The 20,630-nt window shown below is 40.2% G+C and overlaps 1 protein-coding gene across 3 annotated transcripts; it reads left to right on the top strand.

Moving 5' to 3' along the window:
- Positions 1–872: 872 nt before the first annotated feature.
- Positions 873–17,490, top strand: LOC139132879 (uncharacterized). 3 transcript variants are annotated; one of them, XM_070699236.1, is made up of 6 exons: positions 873–1,052; positions 3,320–3,457; positions 3,999–4,196; positions 4,440–4,472; positions 11,445–11,523; positions 14,677–17,490. In XM_070699236.1, the coding sequence occupies exons 1-6, from the start codon at positions 983–985 to the stop codon at positions 14,852–14,854; spliced, it is 696 nt and encodes a 231-aa protein (XP_070555337.1). In that variant the 5' UTR covers positions 873–982; the 3' UTR covers positions 14,855–17,490. The 3 variants fall into 3 exon arrangements, with proteins under 3 accessions (XP_070555337.1, XP_070555338.1, XP_070555336.1); XM_070699237.1 differs by lacking the exon at positions 11,445–11,523 and adding an exon at positions 13,936–13,960 and having other exon boundaries at positions 873–1,085; XM_070699235.1 differs by having other exon boundaries at positions 873–1,085.
- The last annotated feature ends 3,140 nt before the right edge of the window (positions 17,491–20,630 follow it).

The following is a 20,630-nucleotide window of genomic DNA, read 5'->3' as shown; positions in this document are numbered from 1 at the left end:
TCCTGGTAGATCTCTTCCCCTTAATTGATGATTGTGTTATCCATAGTCCGTCCACAATTTTGGAGGGACAGTGTGTTGTCCCATAAATGCCTGAAGCTGTTCAAGCCGCACAGAGCAAAGTACGGTAATTACACCGTGACATGCAGCAAGTGATTAATCACTGCTCGGACATAACACCGAGTTGGACTATATATCTCATGTATTGTTCATTCTTGGGTCATGACCTCAAACTCTGACGAGACGTCGACGGTTTACGCCCTTTATTCTTGTTTGTGACAAATATAAATCTGAGTCAGTCTTGGTCGTTTGAATGCGTACTCTGTCCCACTTGGTGTGGTGAAAAGGGAGTAACATCCTCTTTCATGAGCAATTTCACTCCTAAGAATAACAATTTATTTTGATGGACTATGTATTCTTGTAAATGCTTAATTTCCTCTTGAGTGACCAAATCACGATGATTAGGTACCCGAATAAAAAAAACTCAAAAAACATGTGTTGAATTTCAGTGGTAACCAGTGTTCTGCAGTGTCTATCGAGGAAGAGGTGATATAATACCCAAGGTAGTCTTGATTAAACGTTTGTATTGACGTATTTGTCTTTCAACTGTCTACAGCATCGAGTAAATTATTTTATCCCGCCATCCAGGCAACAATAAGCAAAAACTGTACACCACTGAGCGGCTCCAAGGAGTTTTTCAAAATCTTTCTGTTCGCCTGAATCTCAGTATACCGATAAGCGACTTTGCTGAGATGCACCAACTCATCGCATCACGTGTCTGAGTTTGCCCTTGTATACTAACTACGTATGTTTACGGCACAGATATCTGGCATCCGATATCCCTTTGTCATGTAAATTCATATTGTAGACTTGCATTGGTCAGTTGTTCAAAGGGCTCTGACCTGGGTACCACAGAAGTCGATTCTAGTAGCTAACAGCCAAAGGGAAAGGATCCGAGAGTATTGCATAATTATATATACAGAATATGTATGCGAGACAAAAGACGGGAAATATGTTGAAATGGTCACAGAGTTCAGCACTATTAAGACTTCTCGGTTTGTACTCTTCTATCTTTGGAGTGCTGTCTGGTGAGTTGCATGTATGTTTGTCTAGGTAAACTGTTATTGCGAAAGACTGACATTACCCGGAAACAAAAAACTTTCACTGCAAGGCTTTGAATCCTCCATTGTTGACTATTGTAATTTTCTTCTAGCCTTTTATTAAGGTCGATTCCTTCGATAGCAGGGCTTTCCTACACAAAATTAGTATAGCTGACCATCGACATTGCACATGTATCTTACAAAGCCAGCTATCGTATTTTCTGAGAGAAGTTATAACAACGTTTAAGAGTTCTATTTGATCAAGTTTATTAAAGCTTCACTAGATGTAATTGTTGATGCATTTATTTTGTGTATGTTATTGAACACTGGTTATAGGGAAAATACCAAAGTCGAGTGGGAAAGCCTTAAAGAGTACTAGTTGAGTATCAACCGTCAAGTTGATTGAGCCTGTGAGTGTGTAAACCTAACTAAAAGGTTACCAGTGTCGTCCATTTAGGGTAGTTCGCGCCTCGAAAGTGAAAGACTTAAATTTTTGCTGAGAATTTCCTCAAGATATCTGTCAACCATTCTCTTTCAAAATCAAGTCTAAAAATCGAGGGTCACCGTGCAAATTTTGGTACTAGGGAAACAAATAACTCAAGATTTGCCGATATTTAAAATTAAAAAATCATTGAATGGCGGCTATTCCTGTGTTAACTCTATATAGAAAAATTAAATTTTCGAATTTCGAAAACCTAAGCCAGTAAGAATTTTTCTTACACCAAGAGCTTTAAAATGAACCCCCACAAGTGGTATATCAGAAAAGGAATTTTAAAAGTTCAATAGTGCGAATATCTGTCCCCGAGGAGCGTTCTACCTTAAACAAGAAAGTATTTACTAAATGAAATTAATTCAACCTCGTTTTACAAGTAAACTTGCAAGGCGTTTTAACAACACGCACAGATATATTGATGATCTGATTAGTCTAGAAAATATAGACATATCAAATTACTTACATCATATTTACCCTGATGAGTTGGAAATCAAAGAAACAACAGAGGATAGGAACTCTGCTTCATATCTTGATCTGTTCCTACAAGTGGGTACTAATGGGCTACACACTAAGCTGTATGACAAAAGGGATGATTTCGATTTTGAAATCATAAGTTATCCCCACTTGTCAAGTAATATTCCGTCTGCACCTGCTTATGGTGTGTACGTGTCTCAACTTCTCAGGTATTGGAGGGCTTGTGATTCCTACACTGATTTTCAACTGAGACACAGCTCATTGGCATCAAAATTACTGAGACAAGGATACATAACAAAAAGACTCGTTAGGTTGATATGACGACATTGTGGCCAAATATGACACCTCGGTCACTCAAATGATTAACGACAGCATTCCCGGCTTTGACTTATTACAGTAATTCATATCCTGTATCTTTTCATACAATATTTAGACAATTTTGGGACCAATCCTGACGGGTGTAGCATGCTAGCAGGGTACGCTTACCCATTCCGGACACCTGGTACCACCACTAACTATCAGTGGTTCAGGATGGTCCTACTTAAATTTGTAAATCACAATTGTCCCATGGACCTGGTATATTTTACCTTGAAGGGAAATGATTATTGGACCAGTTTAATGTCATATATTACAAGTAAGCGATTTAGTATTGTGACTCCCGGGTGGCTAGAAGTCAGTATATTTAAGACACCATTTCGCCTTATGAAGGCTCGGTAATTTCGGGGAGAGGTGAGAAACTGATCGTTTATGGATGAAATAATCTCTTTTATGTATTTTATTTCTCAAGTACGCCACACAAAATCCAAGATCTGTTTCTTGAAGCAATTGCTTCGAATTCAACGTAAGCCCAAATTCGCTAAACCCGCCTGATTTAAATATTTCTACAGTATTAATTTATGGTAAATGATGTCAAAAGACGGAAATGTTACTTTAGATGACACTTTGTAAATGACATTTTAATGTTTGTCCGAATCCAACTTTAAATTACACTTTTTAAATGACAGATCTAACGTGCTTGGTGTTGAAATAAATAACTGTTGTATATTTTCATTAATTTTTGTATGTTAAATCAAGTTCATAATTTTCATTCCGGTCCCCGCTCTCACGTATGTTGAAATACTTCTTCTACCAAACCGCTACCATAACAAGTGAGGAAATCAATTACATATATTGGCTCGAGCATGCGCTGTGCAGGGATTGAATGACTGATTACACGTAAAAAAACTAATTCATTTACAAAATGGTTCATTGACAGTTGAAGTAAGACTTTCTGGTGGCAGAACTTCATCTGAAGGAATTGTGCAAATCAGATCATATGAAGAGACTAAATGGAGACTTGTGTGTGGCAAAGTTGAAGGATGGAATGTCAAGAGAGCTATCTGTAAACACAAAGGTAAGTTCAAGGACACCGTATGTATGTATGTATGTATGTATGTATGTATGTATGTATGTATGTATGTATGTATGTATGTATGTATGTATGTATGTATGTATGTATGTATGTATGTATGTATGTATGTATGTATGTATGTATGTATGTATGCATGTATGCATGCATGCATGTATGTGTGTATATATGTGTGTATATAATGTACAGATCTATGAACATGCATGCAAATCTATGCGGTTGGCACCCTTTCATTTTATGGGATGGAGATGCACAATAACTTAATGTGTGCACTTTTACTGTACTTTCCGATAGAGATAAGAAATTTAAATTTTCTAGGGACATGTACAATGTAGAGCTTTATCAATAATATAGATTGCATCAGTACTCCCGTAAAGGCACCACTGCATGTCATACTATATATCTTACAGCATTCTACAAGATACCTACGATTTGTCTACAGTTTCTACTTCGGAAAAATGATCGCTAAATGTATACCCGAACTTCTGTGGTTAAAGCATAATGATTTGATTTGTTAACATTGTAGGCTATGTGACAGTGGACAAAAATTACCTATGGACAGTAATGGGTAACTTTAGCAGTGAGTTGCTGTCTTCCCTGGCTGTTTGTGATATCCAATGTAACGCTGAGGCTGAGTTGATAGAACACTGTAACATATCTTGGAAAGAAAACGGAACAGACTGCAAATGTCAACGGGGACGCCCCATGGGAGTAACTTGTATCAGTAAGTTAAATGATATAAAAAGTTTTACACATAAAATTATGCATCCATTACTTATTATTTATTATACCTTTTATTAATCGGTTTCAGTGTTCGCTAATTCAAAGAATGTCTTGAAATTGAATTTTAGCAGACATCCCTTTCCATGGTAAAACATCAGCATTAAACAATTCACAAATACAGTATATTGGTTATTTGGTCATCTGACCCGAATTACAGAATCCGTGTAAAATGTTTATCTTTCAGAGTTAAAACGGACTTCCTTAACAAATGGACCAGGTAAGACTAGCTTTTTATAGCTGAGCGCTCATTATTTTCCTTTCCTTTGCCATCTCTCTCTCTCTCTCTCTCTCTCTCTCTCTCTCTCTCTCTCTCTCTCTCTCTCTCTCTCATTCAATACAGATAGCACAAGCATCCGTACAGTGCATATTCCCTTTTTTAATTCAATGGTCACATATAACTTCCTGCCATGGCATTTCACTGTAGATGTCAAGAGAATGTAATTTGACATACTTCTAGCTTAAGGTAGAACGCACCTCGGGGACAGCGTTCAGACTCTCAAACTTTTACAATTCTCTTCCGATATACCACATGTGGGGTTCATTTTAAAGCTCTTGTTGAAAGAAAACTTTTCACCGGCTTAGTTTTTTGAAATTCGAAATTTTTTTTTTCTATATAGAGTTAACACAGGGATGGCGGCCATTTTGAATTTCTAATATCGGTAAATCTTGGGTAATTTGTTTCTCTAGTACCAAAATTTGCACGTTGACCCCCTATTCTATTCTTTATTTTGAAAGAGAATGATTAAAAGATTCCTTGAGGAAAGTTAGAGCAAAAGTTTAAGTCTTTCACTTTCGAGGTGCATACTACCTTAAGGCGTACCTCAAGCCAGACTTGACTAATTTCTCAAATTAAATGCCAATAACTGTCTTTGATTGCACAATATTAATCTCGATGTCCATATCGATGATACAGTAAATAAATAATTTACTTTAAGACATAAATTGCGTAAATTTTAATTATTTCATGGAATTAATGAACCTGCGTTGATGTTTCATCACATGGTATTATTGATATGGCTTTACTCGAAGTACTCGAAGAACTGAGCGAAGGGAGAGGTCAGAGATGCAAAGTACCAATTGTACGAGGTACTCTTGGTGAGACAAATTTTAATCTGCAAGAGAAAGAGGCATTAGGAAAACCAACAAACGGTGTAAGACCTATCCTCGTAATCATACAAAATAAAAACGATACAGCCAGGGCCGGTGAGAGGACCGCAGTCGCGCATGCGTGAAGTACCTCAGCTACAAATGAGAAGTACCGAGCAGAATCCCACGCAGTACAAATAAAAATCAAAACAAAATCCGAAAAACCGCAAACACAAACAAAAGAGCAAGAGAAAAGTAACAGCGTCAATCTCATGAAATTTGAAACTATTGTGAGGGAAGCAGAAACGTGGCACTGGAATCCTCCCAAGTTCCTGGGCATCAATTCTCTGCGTGTATGAATGCCAAACAAAATTATTCGCCCATAAGTCAGGGTATTGAAAGTGAGCTGACTATACAAGATTTTATATATATATAATGAAGAATCGATTCTGAAGGATCTTATACAACTAAAGAAGTAATGACATAACGAAGAGTATGTCATATCAGCCATGATGAGAATAATTACACGAGCAAAAAGTAGTCCGTCTACTACCTTATGAGTAGCTAACGAGTTATTTGGTCAGGACGATAAGCCCCTACGTTAGTGATCGGCAGAACAAATTAATGAAGCGGATTAGGGAGGGAAATTAACAGATATGGACTGTTTTCCTTGAAATACTAGGGTAAAATAATAGGCACAAACTAGACAAGGGTAAGGTTGTACAATGTGGAATCTGTGTTTTATCACAGATGTGTTTTGTGATTACACCTAGCTATCTGCCTTCCTTACATCTTCACTGTCATCCCCTTAGCCAATCGGCTCTTCTACCCATGACTGTTATCAATCCTCCTTCCCAGCCAATCAGCCACGTTTGCACACGACACTACATAATCAAGCCTTTGTCTCATCGCTCCCATTCATTCATTCATTCATTCATTCAGCCGCTGGGTTCATGCCATACCAGCTCAACGGCTAGCAGACCACCTTTTAGGTAGACGGTCTAGCAACTGCTACCGACTTTACCATTCTCGCAGGCCAGAGCAATAATTTCCGCTCCGCTGACCTACGCAAAAATCAAGCTCTGGCAGATTACGCCGGGAAACTGCGGAAGTATGAATGGGGGTTAATTAATTATTCATGAGAACATATGATCAGAATTAGCCAATCACGAATACGTTTTACAAAGTCATGTCGGGTCGTAAGCTCCTCATTGTCTGTGTGTACACAATCGAGCTTTCAGGGCCTGAGATCCTCTGGTTCTGTTGCACCTCTTCCGATATATGTTGCATTAAATTCGACAGCTTTCAAAATTTTGACTGTTTTTCTGTCATGATCGAGAGCAACGGCGACACCATGTGAATACTATGGCTTCGATAGGTACACAGACAACGGCCATCAACGACCCCTACCCGGTCCCACTGCAAGGTCGTCCCCGTACACTCAGTGTGACTATTTTCGGACGATCTCGGTTCGGACATTCAAAGACATGCTGTTCGTTGTACTCACTTTGCTCCGTATTGATAGCGTTTTACAATTCATGATACCCCTGTTGGTACCACTGGTACGCAAGGCGAGTGAGTCATATCTGTATACGTATGGTATTGTAATATATGGTATCAGATAGCTGTGGAAACGCAGCTATCTGTTGGCGGGGTAGCGTGAGTTGCTATGCGGGTCAAAGGTCAAGCCCGCCACTGACATAGCAACTCACGCTACCCCGCCAAGAGATAGCTGCATTTCCACAACTAGGTATCAGAAAGGGTAGGTTTTTTTGCTCAAAACTGGTATCACAACAGTTTGGGTTTCCATGTTCGTGCGGAGCTCCCCCGTACTATTAGCCATGGAGTTACCCCCCCCCCCGGGCTGGTAGCATACAGACTTGCCACCGCTGGTCCTTGTGCAAAGAAACCCATCTTTTCCTTGTCAAATAATTATCAATGGCGTCTTTTTGGTGTGAACAGAGCGGTTGAGTCCAAAAACATTAAACATTTACACGTTGCGCGCTCTTCGTCGACAGTGAACGCTGTGTGGTGGTAAGCACCAACATCAGCTCTGTAACGGGCAATCTGATTGGCTCGTAGGTTTTTCCTCGACTATCATAGAGCCTTGCAGCAATGCGTGAACGCTAAACGTGGCCAGTGATACCACAGCCTTTTCGGCGTTGGGTGATAAGACTCGCCAAAGAGGGCGTGGTGTACGACGATGGACTTTACATGTACATAAGAACATCAGAAATTTCCCTGCGTCACACTTTTCAGCGACGTTCCACTTTGCCTGATCCGTTGACTGCTGCTCTACATGGAAATCCCGGACCACCTTTTAGGTAGACGGTCTAGGAACTGCTACCGACGTACATGTACATCAGAACATTAGAAATTTGCGCCACGCCTTTCAACGGCTAGCCTCCTTACTGTGTGAACACTCAAACACTTATCTACTGCGGTCCTGTTGTTTCTTCAAGTCTGCCGTATTTCACCGCATCAACAGACTCACACGTTTACACGTCTTGTTGTGTTCCATGTCTGCGTTTTGCCATCTGGACTCACTGGGTGCACACTCAAACACTTTTTAACGGCTGCCTATTCGTCATGCAAGTCAGCCATTCCATTGCATTATGACTCACACGTTACATGTCTCGTCGTGTTTCACGTCTGTGTTCTGTCACCTAACGTTCCTACATGTACGTTGTTTCCACCTGGGCTCGCACAGTTTACCTGTCCCCCAGGACCCCCTCCCCCCAAGCCGTATCATCACCGCGGTGATCCCTTGGGTGCGAGAACCTTGTCTTCGTTCCATGTTTCCACCCGGGCTCGCACAGTTTACCTGTCCCCCGGGACCCCCTCCCCCCAAGCCGTATCACCACCACGGTGATCCCTTGGGTGCGAGAACCTTGTCTTGTTCAATCCACGTTTCCACCTGGGCTCGTACGGTTTACCTGTCCCCCAGGACCCCCTCCCCCCAAGCCGTATCATCACCGCGGTGATCCCTTGGGCGCGAGAACCTTGTCTTCGTTCCATGTTTCCACCCGGGCTTGCACAGTTTACCTGTCCCCCGGGACCCCCTCCCCCCAAGCCGTATCACCACCGCGGTGATCCCTTGGGTGCGAGAACCTTGTCTTCGTTCCATGTTTCCACCCGGGCTCGCACAGTTTACCTGTCCCCCGGGACCCCCCTCCCCCCAAGCCGTATCACCACCACGGTGATCCCTTGGGTGCGAGAACCTTGTCTTGTTCAATCCACGTTTCCACCTGGGCTCGTACGGTTTACCTGTCCCCCAGGACCCCCTCCCCCCAAGCCGTATCATCACCGCGGTGATCCCTTGGGCGCGAGAACCTTGTCTTCGTTCCATGTTTCCACCCGGGCTTGCACAGTTTACCTGTCCCCCGGGACCCCCTCCCCCCAAGCCGTATCACCACCGCGGTGATCCCTTGGGTGCGAGAACCTCGTCTCCGTTTCATCATGTTTCCACCTGGGCTCGTACAGTTTACCTGTCCCCCAGGACCCCCTCCCCCCAGGCCGTATCACCACCGCGGTGTTCCCCTGGGTGCGAGAACTTTTTACTAACATCATTCTCAATTTCTTCCCTCCTTTTGGGGGTCACTTCAGTCATACTTCCTTCGTTTGGGCTTTGGATTCCATCCTGACCCCCATTTCTCGGGAATTCCACTCCTTTCCCACATTGCGGCCTCTCAGGATGGATTCATCATCAAGGTCATTCAGACCTTGACCCCAAGGTCACCAATGACCGTTGCTCGGTTGCTTGACTGAAGGGGCCCTCTCCCATATATTTTGCTCATATTTTATTGTAGGTTAGTTTGCTACTTCTATTTTGACTGCTTTGTATTGTAAGTTTTGATAGTATTTAGTTTGAGATCTGCGAGGGCACTAGTTCTATGCCCTTTACTGCTTTATATTTGCCGTTTCATCTTGTGCTTTATTCTTTACTTTGTTGGCGTTTACATTCTCCTTTTGCAATAAACCCTCCTGTCTTTCCTCAACTTAGCGGTGGTGTGTTCACAAAGTGGAATCTGTGTTTTATCACAGATGTGTTTTGTGATTACACCTAGCTATCTGCCTTCCTTACATCTTCACTGTCATCCCCTTAGCCAATCGGCTCTTCTACCCATGACTGTTATCAATCCTCCTTCCCAGCCAATCAGCCACGTTTGCACACGACACTACATAATCAAGCCTTTGTCTCATCGCTCCCATTCATTCATTCATTCAGCCGCTGGGTTCATGCCATACCAGCTCAGCCTATCCCACCACCATCCCCTGTCTCCTCCTCTCTTTTTCCCTTTCTTTCAGGTGTCCGGGCTTTGGATTCCATCCTGACCCCCATTTCTCGGGATTTCCACTCCTTTCCCACATTGCGGCCTCTCAGGATGGATTCATCATCAAGGTCATTCAGACCTTGACCCCAAGGTCACCAATGACCGTTGCTCGGTTGCTTGACTGAAGGGGCCCTCTCCCATATATTTTGCTCATATTTTATTGTAGGTTAGTTTGCTACTTCTATTTTGACTGCTTTATAACGTAAGTTTTGATAGTATTTAGTTTGAGATCTGCGAGGGCACTAGTTCTATGCCCTTTACTGCTTTTTATTTGCCGTTCCATCTTGTGCTTTATTCTTTACTTTGTTGGCGTTTACATTCTCCTTTTGCAATAAACCCTCCTGTCTTTCCTCAACTTAGCGGTGGTGTGTTCACAAAAAAAAAGTTAACTTGAATACATGACATTTTTGATCATATTAATAACTTCTAAATATTGCTCGCGATACTCTGTGAGCGAACGTACCTCACCAACTCCCATGCTTTGACTGAATCATCTCTATTCATATGCAAATTGTGCATGACCTCTAACATTAGGGGCAACATAAACCTGCTCAGCGAGGTTAAACAGAGTAGATGATATTACACAGTACTCATTAAAACTGTTCCTTGGAACGATCCATGGATCAATCATTAATCATGGTTTACTTTGGGTTAATTATTAGTTTAAATCTTGTGTCTGCGTCAGTTAGTCAGCAAGGTAAGTCAAGCTTTATTATAACAGAGAAAATTCGTCGATTGCTTTGATTAGAAAATAGTTTCACGGACCGTGACAGATTTAATTGTTCCAGGAAGTTGATATTTTAAAAAGATATGCAGCGCAAGAAAGTGTACACTATGGGTGGACCCTGATATAGGATGTGTCATGATCTTCCGACAGCATGGGCCTGACCTGACAAGTATACGAATACGTTGAAGTTTGGATTGATTACAACAACTCGATCTATTATCCTGTTATTTGATATCTAAATTTTCGTTCAATAAAGGCTTATATGCAAAAGAAATAATCTATAATTATGCCATGTTGTCCTAGGCATTCAATTTGTTGTGCTAGGCAGTCAATATGTTGTCGTAGGCATTTTATATGTTGTCGTAGGTATTTACCATGTTGTCTTAGGCATTCAATACATACGTGTGGGACGGCTCAATCAGTTAATCCGCTGATAAGGACAGCCGATTAGCAATGTTTACTGAGTAATTACAGTGGTGTGTGTGGACTTGTAGGTAATAAAGAAAGCAGTCAGACGGTTTGGGATCGAAATTTGTATTTGAAATATCACAGTGAAAATTAAAACAATTACTTGTAGCAATAAAGAAAGCAGTCAGACGGTTTAGAGTTGAAATTTTTATTTGAAATATCACAGTGAAAATTAACGTTCCAAATACGTTGTGGGGAAAAGTAAAAAGTAGGCGTACTCAACCCCAGGCGACTGGTCAAAAAATATTGATTACGTAAATGTAGCCATGGGTTTCTAGAGGTAATCGTCATTTTCAAGTGAAAGTTGTCAACCTGCAGTTGATTCCAAACACTACAACAAACCACTTGATGCAGCTGGAGTCACCTGGAAGGCTGTATCTGGTACCTCACACCATACGATGTCTCTGCAATGGGTCGATGCTTTAGTCTTTACTCCATCTCCTACTGAGCAGTTCTTAGGATGCAGTTCCTAATGGTTAACTTGAAACATTATTTCCCATAGGATAACTTCGAATTCCATGTTGTAACAAAGTGTAACATGATTATTGGTATTCCTGTTCAATTTTCGTTTCAGTTGGATGTACCATTGGTGTCACTGTTCCACTTGTGCTAACATCCATCTTAGTGATCGTTGCGATAATCATTCGTCAGAGGTGAGACTTGCGATGTACGCGTTGTTTAAAATCGGGCCGGCTCAGTTGTGTATATATCAAAAGAGAACGATAAAACCATACTTATTCAATTAACTCCAGACAACAAAAAACTATGAATTTCCCAACACGGCATATTTGCCCCTTTGGCTTGTTAAAACTGGACAACAAGTTCCCGCTGCCTTAAATAGCTTTTTTCTTGCGCTGAGGGGTAAAAACTGTATGATATTGAACTGCATTATCGTTACAAACTTTAAGTCGACTTCTCACCATAGCAAGGTTTTGAGATACTGATCTAAGAAATACTTTTAACGCAATACTTTTTTTCTAAAACTAGCTAAAATCTACTATTATTGATGAAGTCTGTCGCACATACCGGGATGGGGAATGTCGCAAGCATAACCGTGAGCTGATAGACACAACAGAATGTCCTGTGTTGCACGGATTGCATTGTTATTGATTATTCATGAGATATTACGTTGGGAACAGGGCGGAGGAGGAAATTTGCAGAGTGCATAAGGTAAAGCGTAGACAGTCCTCTAGGAGTCTCGTTTCTACCGTGTATGATGCAAGGTCATATAGTGTGTCGACTAGTCTTGAGTTTGAGAACAGTGGCTGTAAAATGCACGCTGTATCTACTAATATATTCATGTAATTCAGTGACTTAAGCATTTCCTGCCTGATTTTGTTTGAACGCTCTCAGTTTCTTTCAGACAAACATAACACAAGATCGCAAAGGTCCACCCTCGCTTATCTAAGCGGCGTCTGTTGTTCTGGCCCTCACTGAGGATCAATAAACCTCCCGACCGCAAATCAGCCGATAAATAGATTAACAGCTAGTGGTGGATGTGTTTGCTAAGCAAACTCATACATGAGTTTAGGGACTGGTCAGTTTCTTCGGCCTGGGGGGAGCCGGTGGATTATTTTTTGCCGACGTCAAAAAGTGGCTGACCCCCCCCCATTCCAAATTTTGAAAACAGGGTGACCCCCCCCCCCCCCCGGCGCCGACATAGGTAAAACAAAAGGTGGACATAAATTATATATATATATATATATATATATATATATATATATATATATATATATATATATATATATATATATATATGTATGTATATATATACATATATATATGTGTGTGTGTGTGTGTGTGTGTGTGTGTGTGTGTGTGTATTATATATATATATTATATTTTACATTTTACATATATTTATATTTTAAATAGTCATTCTATGTTTTAATGAAATTGTTGACATGTCAGTTGTAAGATAGGAATTTCAAAGTGTCAATCTTAAAGTTTGAACACAGTACATTTTGAATGAGCTGTATTTTGAATGAGCTGTGAATGTATTTCACGCTTTCTATGCTGAACCAGATGTCCTGAACTGCTGTACAGAAATGGATGTCAATCATTAAAATCAAAGAGGAAAAAGCAGTGAATCAAAATTTTTGACGGGTGTTAAGACTTGCCAACCATCCAATTAAATCTCCTGAGGAGCCATAGAGAGCCTTTTTTAGCCAAATCTAATGTGTACAGTGTCTGAGAGGACCTTCTCTTGTAACATTGAAACCATAAAAGCACAGCTAATAATGACAAAAACTGTTTTTTTAACTGTTATTTTGTTCATAAAAAAGCATCTTTCTACAAAAAACCTGTGACACAAAGGAAAATAATTGCATCAATGAGAAGGAAAGATATCTTGTCATTTTTTTATCTCTAAAATACGTCACTGTATCAAATATATATTGTGAAATATTTGTGCATGTTGCTTTCTCATACTGAATTCTCATAGAGAGAACAGAAAAGTATCAGGAATTTGTCATGCTTTTCATATGAAATGCAGATTTCATAATGGTACACTTTCACTTAGCAAACATCAAGATATCTCTGATTTATTAAAGTATGGCGCCCGAAGGGCGCGCCGAAAAATATGAAACATCTTAACTCTGATATATATGCCTTGTATATTAACGTCATGCACCTGAAGGGCATGCTGAAAAATGTCTGATATATTAAAGTAATGAGCTTGAAGAGCACGCTGAAAAACATTGAACATACAGATATCTCTGATGTATGTTTGCTTGATATGTTAAAGTTGGGCGTGCTGAAAAATATGACTGATTATTATTCAAGTTACGCGCCCGAAGGGCGCGCCGAAAAATACAACTGAATGATGAAATTTGTGGCTGAAACTAGCATTTTAGGCAATGATGAGCCTGTTTCTAAATTCAAAAACACACTAACCCCCCCCCTATTGGGCATTTCAAAAACATGGTGACCCCCCCCTATCACCAAAGTCAAAAACAGGGTGACCCCCCCCCCCATGAATCCACCGCCCCCCCCCCCCAGGCTGAAGAAACTGACCAGTCCGTTAGTGGAAATAATAGACGTCTTCACTCCTTCCTTTTTTTTAGCTCCATGGTTTGGCGGAGCCACTTGGTATGTACCTCCTATTTACGGTAGCATAAACGTTGATAAATTGTCTCAGAAAGTCTTTATAGCTCGAATATCCTTCAAGGTCTCGCTACAGTATGTTGAGTTTGTGTATTGTTTTCAGCTGGCCATGCTATGCCATGACACATTGACCTGCTTCACCTGTCAATCATTTCCTCCGCGTTAGGTTACAACGGGGATTTCCCTGTTGTTGTCGCTGGAAGAGGGCAGTCCCTCGTGCCTTACGGCCCTCTCGGCTAGCGCCTTCGGGCGCCACGTTTGCGTTTCCCCACTGTCGTATGTGCGAGAGACTACACCAATAAGAGACAGAAAAGGCACAAGAGAATGTCGACAGTGTAGCTAAAGTCATGTATCTTTTCATCTTTTGAGGCATTTCTGGTGAAATTCCTTTATAACCAAAAACTTTATTTTTATTTCTGTAATTTTAAGTGTGTTTAGAAATCCGTTACACTGAAAATATGGTCGACCGCCTCAAATTTTTATGACCAACTTAGGTGTCAAAATCTTATTTAAGGTTTCGAGAGTTGGGCAACCAAGTTCAGCAACTAGAGAGAGAGAGAGAGAGAGAGAGAGGAGAGAGAGAGAGAGAGAGAGAGAGAGAGAGAGAGCTATTTACTAGTACCTTGTGAAACATAATTATGGCCTGAAACTTGTAAATATGTGGGAGGATGTCAAATTTGTATTTGTTTCCATTCTAACAGGCGTCATTCAACCAAACGGCAGGAAAGGAGAGAAGATATTGGAGCGTACGTTAATGCAGGCATAACAGTAGAAGATTCTGTATACATGACGCTACAGCTGAATGAAATGAATCAGAGTACATATGAATCGTTGAATTCTGCAATGAGAGACCATGGGCGAAACGAAACATCAGTGTGAATAATTATGGATTACATCTTATATTCGTAATTCACATCAGCATTTTTTTCCGTATTGTAGTCAACTTCTACTCGAAATGACCGGATAGCCCAATGTTCTCCAGCTAAGGGAGAAAAGTCACATGACCTGCTTTCACCTAGACTTACGGCAAAATGCTGCGTCATGACATTCACGGACCATAACCGTCGCATTCCACCGGTTTAGATGGATTAGGGGCCTATACACTTTCTGATAAGTATATTCAATTCAATTCAATAGAACTTTATTTATCCCAAACACGGGCAATTAAAAAGCGTGGCTCAAATACAACATCAAAAATATATAATACAAATCTACAAAATGGTAGGAGACGCAGGACTATACAAAACACAGTTTAGGAATCATTTAAAAGCCGCACAGCGGTTGGAATGAATGACAACTTGCGCCGGTTTGACCTGCAAGCCGGGTATCTAAAACGCCGACCAGAGGGAAGTGTGTCAAACTCTGCTGATAAAATATGATCACTAGACAAAAGAATTGAGCGGGCTTTCCTGAGTACTTGCTGATTATAAAACGTAGAAAGACTTCTCTGGGGTATACCAATTAGTTTTGAGCTAAGTGAAACAATTCTATCAAGTGAAGTTTTGTTTTTAACAGACAGATTTTGATACCAACAAATGAATGAAAATGAGATAACGCTTTCAATGTAAGATTTATAGAAAAGAGATAAAATTTGTCTATCAACCATGAATGAACGCAGTTTCCTTAAAAAGTACAATCTTTGCTGCCCCTTCTTCAGTATAGCATCGGTGTTATGATCCCATTTCAATTTGTTGTCAAATATTGAACCAAGGTATGTATACTTCGAAACAATCTCGACTTCTTGATCGTGAACAATGGACGTAGGAGGGTTGCATTCTTGCCTCCTAAAATCAATTATCATTTCCTTAGTTTTCTTAACATTTAAGTTTAGATACGAATTATCACACCACTCAACAAACTCACTAAGAGCGGGACCATGATGACATTCTGATCCCTGTAGAAGTGTAAGCAGAGCACTATCGTCAGCAAACTTAACAAGATGGCTACCTTCATGTGTACTTCTACAATCGTCAGTATAAAGGATGTACAACAGAGGAGACAAAACGCAACCCTGAGGAGAACCTGTATTTGTTTGAATGATACTTGACAAAATACCATTGACAAATACCCTTTGTGATCTATTTGTAAGAAAGTCAATAATCCAAAGTACAATTTGATTGCTAAAATTAAATTTTAAGAGTTTTTCTGCAACATGTGGGGTTGGATTGTGTTGAAAGCACTGGAGAAATCTGCGAAAAGGATTCTTGCATGTGCACCTGTTTTTTCTAAGTGTTTGTACAGTGTATTGAGAATGAAAAGCTTAGCATCTTCAACACCTTTTCCCGGTCGATATGCAAATTGTAGGGGGTCTAGTTTGTTGCCAACCTTTGTCAGAATAATGGACTTAATTAATATATATGGCGCTTTGAATATTTAATGGAAATTAATGCTATCAATTATTTTTTCCTACTTGGGAAACAGGCTGGAATACTTGCAGATTTTGGAGCATGTGTCACAAACCTTGTATTTGAGTCGCTCTCATACAGTTAAACTAACAGTTGGTAATTTTTCTCAAGTTTTCCCTTAACCATTGTAACGTGTCTTCCTAAAGTTATAAAGTGTTTGAGGATTTAAATGTTTATGTCGATGTTAATATTTAGTATCTATCTGTCAGTTTTTGCGTATTCAACAAGAATCAATGTGGAATGAAACAGTCGGTGAAACCAAAGCTCCAAACGTATTGGTTATCTAAAAATATGTCAGTCAACGTTCTATGACAGCACAATGCGGTCAAGTATATTGCCTTTACCTTTGGATATTGGAAGGTATCGAAGGGCAGTACTGAATGATAGAGTATGTATATTTTGCGATCAAATGAATGTTCAAAGTGAAATCAATTTCCTTTTCCATTGCAGATTTAAAGTTGTTCGGAATTGTGTATGCAACTTTTGAATATACTGAACAAAATGTGAGAAAATAGTACACTAAAATTTCTTATGACAAATCCTGCAATCGTTCGAAATACGGCAAAGTCTTCTGAAATAGTTTTCTGAAAAGAAAAAAACTGAGAACAGAAATAGCCAAATATTCTTCTGACAAAGATCTTCTGAGGTGATAAATTGATCAATTGTATTGGCAGGGCTTTGGTCCTTTTTTCACAGTAGTCGTGATATTGAATAACATCACTGCTACTTCTCTCGTTGCTCATTCTCGCTCCAGACGGTTTGAAAGCAGATAACGTATGTTCTCTAGGGCAAGTTCTAGCTATTTACATTGATAATTTGTTGTCGTAAAGACATATTGCATTCCTAATGCTATTATGCACTACCTTATAGGACAGGTTTTGCGATTGTTTAAGGTACTACGCACCTCAAAATTGAAAGACTTCAATGCTTGCTTAAACTTTCCATTATGAGCCAAATATTTGTTTGCAAGGCGCATTCTACATTGAAGAACGTAAATTTTTGGAGGGAAACCCGTGTTACTATTCTTACATGTAGAGGGAAGGGTTATAGGTTTGCTGCACTGGATGATGTAATTTTGTTAGAATTAAAAGCGTAATCTTTACTTCTCAATGGACGGTGTTTTGAGTCTTTATTATAGATCCCTTTTATTTCTTCAAAGCTCAAATTATGTATTAGTCTACGAGGCATACAAATGCGTCGTTCTTACATTCTTACGCCGGTCATGCTAAAACTGTCCTGTCAAGTAGCAGTTAGTTTTTAATGCGTAGATAAAGAGTAGCTACAAGGGCTGGATGAAAAGTTTTTAGCCTGACTATGAAGGAGCGATATGCTAGATATCAGTGAAGCTCGGTTAGCATTTATTTCAACTCTTCAGATGACTAACTGACTGGTTTATTTTCAGTTTACTGTGTATTTGACTGCTGTATACTAGCTCTATTTATCTATCACACTTTCAGAATTAAAGAGAAACTGTAACTATTGCTATTTTTTTCCCTTCATTGCTGTAAATTTCTTCTTTCTTTATTTTTTTCACGCCATACTTCTTTGTATTTCTGATAAAAATACTTGTCTCTGGAAGACACATAGATATTGTAAGCTCATATAAGGGCCGGAGGCCTACATTATGAAGGAATAAAGTAATATTTGGGTTATTTGGACTGCTGTATACAAGACTCACGGGAGGCTATAAAAAAATAACGAGGAAAGTTGAGAAAAAAGGTGTCTTGTTCCATCAGGACAATGCTCCACCCCACAAGTCAGTCATTGCCATGGCAACAGTGCGTGAATGCGGCTTCAAACTCGTTCTACACCAACCATACTCTCCTGACCTAGCACCCTGACTCACCTCTTCCCCCACATGAAGAAACAGTTCGCTGGAGACCATTTTGACGATGATGATGACGTCATATCCGCCGTTCAGAACGTTTTTGGCGACCAAGATGGAACATTCTACAAATCAGGGATCCAAGCGCTGCAGCACCCCTGGCAGAAGTGTGTGGACCACAAAGGGTGAAGGGGGCTATGTTGAAAAATAAATAGCATAGAGACTCATTCCAGTAGGACTTCATAGTCAGGCTCAAAACTTTTAATTCAACCATCGCACTTAGCAGGAAAAACCGGCGATAGAACTACTGAAATGATGTAATACATGGAGATGCTTTGCAAAAGTAATGTAAACTGCTGAATTCTGTTTGACAACGATAACTCAATATATTTTTTGATATAACCCAAACGGGATTCAAACCCCCACACACTCACGGCAACATCGCCTAGCTGCTAGGCCTCACACAAAACCAGCTCAGTCGGCTACCGTTTCCAACCCAAAAGAGTTGGTCACAGCAACCGACTTAGATGTTACAATCCAGTGAGCGACCGAGCAACACAGTGTGCATGGAGCAGACGACACACAGACACAGTACAAACACATATATATAGTAATCGGAAAAGCACGAAGCTTTTTACTGAGCTATCAGACAGACTCGGGGACAAGTAAATATCCACTAGCAGAAACTGTCCACTCAGGTTAAAGAAATATAATTTTACTATAACCCAAACGGGATTTGAACCCCCAACTCACGGCAACATCGCCTAGCTGCTAGGCGACACACAAAACCAGTCGGCTACCGTTTCCAACCCAAAAGAGTAGGTCACAGCTATCAGACAGACTCGGTGACAAGTAAATATCCACCAGCAGATTCTTTTTTTCTCGATCTATTGTTGCTGAAACTACGGAGGAAACAACTTTTAACGCCATAAACACAAATGTTGATAGCAATACCTTAGCAGGCAGGTGTCCACTCGATTCGGGACAAATTATTCCATACAGCACTCGTCTAGCGGCTCGTGCTATCATTTGCCCATGTGTACCCACTTCCCGAGTATATCTGACAGCGGTGGGTACGGGTCATTACTTATTTGAAAGGTAGAAGTCTGTTTGGTTTTTTGCAAAACCCAGACCATGATAGAACAATTTCAACAAGTGACGAACCACAGTCCAGTAGTTGGAGGAAAAGTGGACAAACAAATAGGAAGTGCGCGCGCCCTCTTAATCTCGTTGCTGTACTGAGTATGCACATATTTCCTAACCTCGCTATCTATACAGGTTTTTTCGATGCTTCAGGCTATTTTGTGCATGTCAAGATCTATTTCAAGTCTAATATCTTTTGAAATTGGTAAATTCTGCAGATTGCTTCCAACCTTTGGTACATGCGAATGTGAAGACATAACTACATAAGTCATTTGCGTGTCAGATTCACTGACCTTCAAATGACACTGATTTTTTCCCAATATTATAGACTAACTTGACTTCTAAAAGGATAGTAAGAGAGGTGAGAAAGATTGATATATGTGAAATTGATCTTTTTTATATTTTATCAACTCTGGCAATTATTCCTCGTTTAGACGAACGGGGGGATCTCATAGCATTATGTGTGTGTGTGAAAAAGAGAGAGAGAGAGAGAGAGAGAGAGAGAGAGAGAGAGAGAGAGAGAGAGAGACTCATAGACATCACTATGGAGCTACCCGGAGCCCCTCTATTAATAAGATAGACTTTATCGGTGAAAGAGGCCTTAGCCATCTACCTGACCGAAAGTGACCATGTACAGAAGATATCATAGTGGCAACTTCAGAAACGATAAAAGAAAGGAGAGCGATCACAACAAGCCACAGAAGTCTTTCCATCGTCTACAAGAAAACTTATCGGCGCCATGTCATAGTTAGTTAGTTAAGTTTATTATAGTGACATGAGATATCAGTGGTTCAAAAAGAATACAATTCAGCATAAGGTTAACACCTCCCAGCCCAATGGGCTTATACATATGTCACTTTTAAGACAATTCAAAATATAGGTCACGCTGGTCGGGATACATGCGGCGCTCTAATCTGGATGTCAGTGTCTATAGGCTGCCAACAGCAAGTGAGTCAAGGTTATAAACGATTTTCCACAATCACTTCTATACTTGCTGATTTTTAACAATTGTTTTGCAATTTTGTGAAATGTTAGAGATTAGGGGTGTTTTTGTCTTGATATCATGCGACCGTATTCTGGTTTGATATATTATGGTATACAGATTATTTCCTACCAACGAGTAGGGTTACAGCGAAATTGGGCGGTTTTGTTAGATAAGCACGTTTTGTCAGATAGATACATACGTGACATTTCACAGCAATGTGTCAAATTACACAATTGTCAAATATGTACACTACTACAGCCTCATGTTCGGGCAAACTCAAGTTTCCTGCACGATTTA

This window comes from Ptychodera flava, chromosome 5 (assembly GCF_041260155.1).
Source record: "Ptychodera flava strain L36383 chromosome 5, AS_Pfla_20210202, whole genome shotgun sequence".
Taxonomy (NCBI): domain Eukaryota; kingdom Metazoa; phylum Hemichordata; class Enteropneusta; family Ptychoderidae; genus Ptychodera; species Ptychodera flava.
The sequence above is the reverse complement of the archived record's forward strand: the minus strand, read 5'-3'. Positions and strand labels throughout refer to the sequence as shown.

Excerpts from the sequence above, each read along its gene's own strand:
- LOC139132879 (XM_070699235.1), top strand. The coding sequence starts at position 983 with ATGTATGCGAGACAAAAGACGGGAAATATGTTGAAATGGTCACAGAGT. Across the intron at positions 4,473-11,444 it reads TTCCTTAACAAATGGACCAG|TTGGATGTACCATTGGTGTC; the intron begins GTAAGACTAGCT and ends TTTTCGTTTCAG. Across the intron at positions 11,524-14,676 it reads GCGATAATCATTCGTCAGAG|GCGTCATTCAACCAAACGGC; the intron begins GTGAGACTTGCG and ends CCATTCTAACAG.